This window comes from Centruroides vittatus, unplaced genomic scaffold, assembly GCF_030686945.1.
Source record: "Centruroides vittatus isolate TY-2023 unplaced genomic scaffold, ASM3068694v2 contig_1202, whole genome shotgun sequence".
Classification (NCBI taxonomy): Eukaryota; Metazoa; Arthropoda; class Arachnida; order Scorpiones; family Buthidae; genus Centruroides; species Centruroides vittatus.
The window spans coordinates 10,139-18,370 of NW_027120770.1; the positions used below are offsets into that span (position 1 = coordinate 10,139).

The window sequence follows — 8,232 nt, forward strand, 5'->3', positions numbered from 1 at the left end:
ATCATCCTTCCTCTTGGTTTATCACCTGATCATTCTTTTTATATTTGTTCTAATTAAAAGCACGTTTCTATAATTTTTTTAAGAGTAGTTATTAGAAGACATATATAAATAAATATATTTATTTATTTATTTATTTATATATTTTAATCTGGGAGTGTTTGTGGTATACGAATTTACTTGTATTATGAAAATAACTTTATAGCATTTTGTTTTACACATATTAATTTTCATCGTATGATATATGAATCTGATATAGGCCTAAGTTTTAATTCTTGGCTAACCACTATAATAACCTTATTGGTTTGGAATAAAAATAGTCAGTTCTCGGGTTTATACAAAAACTGACTTTTTAAAACACCGGTTTTCGAATTTCTATTTAAAAAAGGTTTGCCTGTACGAAAAGTTTTCGAAATATGAAAAGATTATATTTTTAATTGAATAAACTTCTTAGAATATCATGTAAATCCATTGTGTTTTTTTTCTCACTTTTACTAATTTTATATAAAAATGCAAATAATAGACATTCAAATCATGTACGGCTGATGAATTACCATACTAATCTCGCCATCATTGTTTCTATACACTTTCCTCTATTCTCTATTTTAATAGATAAATAACGAATAATATAATTATCGCAGTAAAGTTATATAATTATAATACGATATACTTAAAAATATTTTTCTTGAAAATATTTATATTTTCAAAATACCAATGGATAATTTAATTATTACGTGGACCATTTCGTAATTGACAAAATTAAGATTAGGCATTTATATCGTTACGTGCTGATGAAAGTAATTACCAAAATCCAAACAATCTTTGGCTTTTACTTTTCGAGTAAAATTCACGTTTTACAATGAAACAAATCAATCACGATATCCAGTGATACGTTTGTTCTTACACATAAATATAAACGTCATTTTAATTTCGCAGATGTTGCGCGAAAAAAAAGCAGCAACAAGTTGCCTAACTTTTTCGGCTGTAGTGCGATTTTATTTAAATGATAACTTTTATATTATTATTCACCATAAATTGTATTCCTTGTGGCGCCATTCGTTACGAAATTTCAAAAGTGATCGCAAATGCTGAATATAAGTTTCTTACAGCTGTTTTCTGGATTTTCATTGTAAGAAAACTCACACTAACCATCCGTTATGGTGGAGATAATTTTTATTAATGAAGTGCCATCTTTCCTTTAAAAGCCTTCTTCGAAAAATCTGCTTTCTTATACAGAATATAATATTATAAACATTTATTCCATGTGTTCTATGTGTTTCATCAAAGTAAATTTTGTAAGTTAAACCTTGAATATATAACAAGCATTTCTTTTTGGAACGGTAATAATAATTATGAATAAACCAACACCTTTGAACAAACCAGACTCGTTTGACCTACCTTGTAGTACATAATACGCGAAACAGTTATTTTCCCATTTCTTTTGCCTTAAGTTGTTCATGAAATTGACAAATGTCAATAAGAGTATACGGTATAACTGTTTTACCAATCTATTTCGTATATTCTTTCGCCAATGTTACCAAAAACATTATTATGTTGTCCTTTTTGTAGTTTTTAGTTTCAAATTATAAATTCTGAATACACAGAATAATCAAAGTGTTATTGAGCTGCAATTAGAAAAAATAATAGATCTAGAAATTTTTATTTTGTCCGTCTTCCTGGCTGTCCTTCTCTTCAAATTTTTTCTGGTAGAAAAATGCCATGACTTTGTTGTTATTAGAAAAAGTATGATTTACGTGGGCAAGATGCTACTGATTTAAAATGAAGAATCTATGTATTAAATTGAATAAATTAAATAAATGTTAATTATTATTAAAAGATTTAAATACGATTCTAGCAAAAACCTGTTTAGTGTTATCTACTTCAATTTTTAGAAAATTTCTTTAAAGCCAAATGATCATATTTTATAAACTAAACAATAGAAGTAGTTATTATTCGGTGTCATCAATTCCTGTAATAGCTTAGTTTTCCATTTATAATATATTATTGAAATTTTATTCATAGTTCGTTTAATTACTCTATTTTATGAAGGAGAGTAAGCAATGTATTAAAATAGTAACAGCTTTCATTTTTTTGCTTGCAACACAACCTTTTGGTGAGGGTCGATGTGAAGTTTCGAAAAGTTGTAGGGAAACCACGACCAAAAAAGGTTGGCAACCTTCAAATTGTGCAAATAAAACATTTTAGTTTTATAATTTTATTAGAAAATAAGTTATACATTTTGTGCTTTGTATCTATCAGCATAGCAATGTATTAATAAAAATTCAAGTACTTTAATTATAAATTTTATGGTTGCTCAGGTTCTCGGTTTCTCTCTTCAACCTTTTCCTTTTTTTTTTTTTTTTTTTTTTTACAGCCGTATACATCTAAAACAGAATATTTTTAATGTAAATAGAATATTTTAATTAATAATTTCATTAATTGTGCTAAATATTACTCTTTTTAAACAGTCTTTAGGGAAAAAATCCTTAAAAACTTTAACCGTTTCGGTCGAATCGGCTGGATATTTACAATGTATAAATCCAATCAAATTAATAATATTCAACGTTAAGGCGATACACACGACAACCTGAAAGTTAATTTTCTGTATTTAGAATAAATAATTAAAGTTATAAACGATTGAAAATACCTTTTCCAAAAAGCGTATAATTTTTAAGATTAGAGAGGTTGCGGCCGACGTTACCAATGCGAAAACGTGTACGTCGGACGTTCAGCGCCGCCTTCCTGTAAGCCTAGAAGTTTCAAAATGACGTTTAGAACGTCGAGCATGATTCCACTGACGTTCCAAATGTCATTGTCAAACTTCTAGGATTACAGGAAGGCGGCGTTGAACGTCCGACGTACACGTTTTCGCATTGGAAACGTCGGTCCGAACCTTTATATTATTATAAAGAAACCAGTTGTTTTTTCGTATTTTAATATATAATAACGGTCGCTTACAAACCAATTGGCGTCGAGTTGGAAAATGGTGGCGTAAAACATCATTAGCCATATCACGGGATTTATAATTAAAATTGACCAAAATATTAAATTTTCAGCATAATCAATGGCCTCTTCCGTATTCTGAAATATTTTAAATTAATTTATTAACTATTAAATGTTAACACGAACGACAAAATATCAGATTTAAGTACCTTTTTAGATTGGAAGTACCAATGAGTGATTCCATTATCGTCTACGTAATATCCCCATTTGCATGCAATAAGAATTGGTCCTAGTATGTTCTTTACTGCATAAAAATCTATGCACAACAGAAGAATTATAGTAATGGCGGGTATAGTAAAATCGATATAAAACCAACCCGAAAAGAAATACACGACCAAAGCAGCTAGTTTGAAAACTATGTAGAAAAACATGGCCACCGGATGTCTAAAAATATAATCGAATAATGAAACAGTATGCATATTTATATATTATAAATATATAATTAAACATAGTCTTACAATTCGGTTTTCTTTATTTCGGCACCATTCTATAAATATAATTTGTTATATACAAGTAAAAGTAAGTTAATCAGAAAGAATTTAATATTACAAACCATGTTGAGTTCTTCACATTTTGAATTTCACATTAAAAATTTAGAACCTTTTCTGATTTGAATTTAAGAATTTCGAACAGTTTTCGTCCAATCAGCAGAATACCATTTTCTATATAAAATTCCAATTCAATTTACTGTATATTTTCATTTGGGATAAATGACCGCTATACTAAAAAACAGTTATTACAAATGCTGCATGCATATGGTAACCAAAACAAAGACTCAGCCTATTAAACGTTGATTTATGCCTTCAGTATCCTCGGATCTATAAAATATTAAAGGTTTTTCGACTCAGACTTTAACGACCCATTTTGTTAATTCTTTTTAACTTTTTCCCACCCTGTGGGCACTAAGAGGGTCTTTTTTTAGCAAGCCCATTATGGGCTCGGTACAGTATGACAGTACAACATTGGGCGTAAGCGCGACATTAGTGACAGATCTGAAGATATCATCATAGCCTCGTACAAAGTAGGAAGAACACGGAATGAAATTGTGAATTATATAAAATGCTCGCAACTCTAGAGTACTGAAACAACGAAACCGTGTTCAAGTTTTAACTAATAAATGCCAGAAAAGTGGACGTAAACGACTGCAATAGAAGAGAGAAACTTGAGAAGGATTGTCGCGCGAAACCGCTTTAAGAGCACTTGCATGCACAATGAAGAGCAACTGGAGTAAACGTTAGTAAACGAACCACGTGCCAAAGGATGCACGACTTTGGCATTGCACTTCAACTTCCGTGTCTTCAAGATGAAACCATCTCTAACGAAAAACAACGACAAGCGAGTGTCAGATGATGCAGAAAGAGACTCATGTGGAACAAGACTACTGGTATAATGTTCTTTTCAGTGACAAATCCCTGTTTTGTCTCTCTCGTGTTGATCAAGGCCTGCGTGTATGGAAAACAACCAAAAAGGCCTTCGAAAAGAACTGTATGAAGAGATCCGTAAATTTCGCATCATATATCAAGAATTGGGGATGCATAAATGCTAACGGCGTAGGAAACTGTGCATTATTCGGAACGTGTCATTGCACAGATATATCAAGACATCTTAGAGACATTTATGACACCATCAGCATGGAATTTAATTCAGAAACATTTCTATTTCAACAAGACTGAACAGCCTCTCATACCCGATAGTCAACGATACGTTGGTTACAAGAACAATAGATTGCAATCCTGTCTTGGCCAAGCAATTCCCCAGTGAAATTTAGTGGGGAGTCATGAAACGATAACTTAATGAACGGTGATCAACTTCTAAAGAGGAACTAGTGACGTGCATTCGACACATTTTGTCTAGGAGTTGTGTAATCTGTCACAGTACCTCCTTTGTAAGTTGGCGCTTGCCTGGACCAAGTTTTTTTTGTCATCTGCCTGTCTACTGCGTGAAGACTCTGCACTTGTAAACTTGTTTAAAACAATATTTTCATAAACAGTTTTATTCGTTCTATTTAATTTATAAACAGCGCATTCGGAAACTCAAAAACAATATAATATTTGAAAAATAAAATCATATTTTAATAATTTCTTATATCTTATTATTAATTTACTTGTGCAATTCTACAAATAATTTATGAAGATGCATCAAACCTAATGCTGTATGTTGAGTATTTGGAGGAGGATCTTCACCCATTGCAGCACCACGAGAGTGTCCAACCAAAAGTCTTCTCATAATATTCATTTTTAAAACTATATAATTGTAATAAATTTCTTATTCACTAGAGTCTGTTTAATAATGATAAAGTCATTTTTGATTTTTTTAATTACATGCTGTTTCAAATGTGGTCAAATCATATAGATTACCATATGAATTTGGAAAACAATTCTGAAATTACATTTATCTAAGCAATTTTTCTATTTAATTTTCATTAATTTAATAATTTTGTTATGGAAAACACCAAAACTAATTTATTTTTCTATTATTATGTTAGATACTCATATTCATTATCTTTGCACGACGTGATGTTATAACTTAACTACGTAGACCCAGAAATCGCTTACCATTAGACAATTCATCCAATAATTTAGAAAAATCTTTGATTTTTTTTATAATTTTATTACGTTTCCTTTAAATAACTAGTTTATCTGAATGTTAATAATCATTCGATTTTAATAATATTTGCTCTTTAAGACATTTTGTTTTGGTTTCTCCTAATGAATGTGAGTGATGATCTGACGGGTGTACACATGATGACGGATAATCTCAATTATATTTATTGTAATTTACTTGTGTCAATGTCACATTTAAGTAATTTTTATTTTTATTTAAAAAACACGTAATTTAGAAAAACAATTGAATCGAAACAATGCTTCAGAAATGAATATGAATTAACAATGAATTCCATTTGTTAGAATTCTTTTATTGTGAAAAATTCCTTTTCAATTTTCATATCCACCGCGACAATTTCTTATTACGTGTAAGTTGCTGTAAATATTTAAAGTTTAAGATACGCAATGTCTTCATAACTAAAATATAAGTATAAATCTAATTTCTGATGGTCCAAAAGGGAAGTTTGTGTCTATAATTAGCCCATTGCTGATTGATTACTTATGATTTTACTTTTATTTCAGGTATGGACTTACTTAAATGATACTTTTCGTCTATTATTATTGCTCCGAGAAATGATGATTCGTATCTTCTGTTGAAGTTAAAGATTTACTATTATTGAATTTGAAAAGATTGTCAAATATCGCAATGAGACAGAAGGAAATCTTATTGAATTCCAATAATTATTCTCATCTCTTCTGAATGTGAAATGTGCACAATCGTCAGCTCGTTCCTTCTGGGTCTGGAGCATTCAATAAATTCATATTTTAGTTTCATCGCTCACATAACTTAACTCCATCGAAGTGTATTTCATTCGTTATGTAATGCGTACTGTACTGTAAACAATATGTAAATAAAACGCATATTATGTACATTTATTTCTAAAAGAAACTCGCCAAAGGAAATTGTGTGGAAAAGCCAGTAAGCAAAGCGTCCATTCGGGAACAAGTGTATAGTGTGTTGCTCGAATGATGAATCATTCCATCGTGTAATAATCATTTTAAACAACTTTGGAATATATTATAAGCATTTTTGTTGTGGAACTTGCGTGATTTCAGTTTTTCTTGTGATGACGATTCTGCCTATTTATTACGGGGTTTCTGGACAAACAAAAAACCCACGGAGAAGGGTGAGACCTCGGCGATGATTCCGTGGCTTCAAATAGAATTTATTTTCAGTCACTAACTTCACCCGGCAGAAAAAATCAGAAATATTTCTAAAATACATATTTTTTTTCTTTCACATTTATTCTCAGTAGTCACTAGTGACCGAGTAGATAAAACCACCGAACAATGGTAGTTGTTTATGGTTTCGCTCCTGGCTAATGGAGTGGCCGCGTGAAGTTTCCTGGTTTTCTTCGCGTTAGTTACACCTAAATATGAGCCCGTTTACCATAAAAGCCTTCTCGTCTTTTATGGTGAATGGGCAACAAGCAACTAACGGAAAAGCGCAACAATGCAGTTTTTGGTTTATTGCGTAGTCACAAAGCTTTACTTGATCTTACCACAGCCCAAAGTGTGTGAAATACTCCTTTACTCTAGAGAACCACTCAGTAAATATATGGGGTACACTTTCCGAAATCTTCCACCGTTACGGTGGAAGCATCAATACTACGTATGTAAAGAGAAAAGCGCCACAACGCCGGCTATTGTGGCAACTGTTAATGAGATTATACCACACTTCAATATCGTTAAACTCTTAAAAACCACCTTGGAAAAATACACGGAAAAACCCTAGAAAAAATAACAATATACATCATTGCTTTTATTCACACGCAGTGCGATTACTTGTCGCCATTTCAAATCGGGTAGGGCTATGGTTAAATCATAGCAGTTAAATTTTGTGTGTCAACGGTTCATTGACAGTATGCGTCATCATCCGTGATAAGACGCAAACCTGCCAACTGATGAGTTGGCCAGACTATCATCGGCCCCTGTTGGCGAACTTTCAGGCGATAAGACAAGTGCCGCTAAGAAGAAATCTCAATTATTCTAGTAAAGGTTTTACGGTTTCGGGTGTGTCACCTGTTGGGAAAATTATAAGCCAGTTTTCAATGCAATATGAGATTAAAATTGGTACTCGCATTATCACGTAACATAGTTGTAAATCTACTTTGTAGTTTTATTACGGGAAAACTCTTCTCTACTTAGGATTTTAGGGAGTGCGTACGTGCCCTCCGCATTTTACCAACACTATATGCCAAGGGGCGTCATCCAGGAAGACTTTTCATGCAAAAATTCTCCTATTGAACTGTTACATACATGAGTAAAACCCGCAGAACTTCAGGCGGACAGCATGGATTCGAGCACGGATCAGGTCCGAACCCAAATTCAACCACTACTGTTCATATCTACGGTTTTTAGTAAAGAAAAGAGCACGTTCTTCAGATGAAAAATTATTGAGTTCCCGAATTAAATCAAAATAAACGTTGAATGTAGGAAGAATCAGTTTGAATGGATAGAATAGCCAATGAGGAGGTTATGAGCAGATTTGGAATGGAAAGAAACCTGATGGCCATTATCCAGAAAAAGAAAACAGCGTATGCTGGGTATATAATAAGAGGATTTTCGGGGGAACTGATGAAAATTGCTGTTGAAGAAATGGTGAAGGGCAGAGAAGGGGCCCGTGGTT

The 8,232-nt window shown here is 32.1% G+C and overlaps 1 protein-coding gene across 1 annotated transcript; it reads right to left on the reverse strand.

Annotated features, from left to right (window-relative positions):
- Positions 1–2,288: 2,288 nt before the first annotated feature.
- On the reverse strand, positions 2,289–3,605 carry LOC136985118 (uncharacterized Golgi apparatus membrane protein-like protein CG5021). Its single transcript, XM_067282326.1, has 5 exons — positions 3,554–3,605; positions 3,150–3,487; positions 2,956–3,078; positions 2,453–2,584; positions 2,289–2,381 (listed from the first exon to the last, which is right to left on the reverse strand). The coding sequence occupies exons 2-5, from the start codon at positions 3,417–3,419 to the stop codon at positions 2,289–2,291; spliced, it is 618 nt and encodes a 205-aa protein (XP_067138427.1). The 5' UTR covers positions 3,420–3,487; positions 3,554–3,605.
- Positions 3,606–8,232: the final 4,627 nt, after the last annotated feature.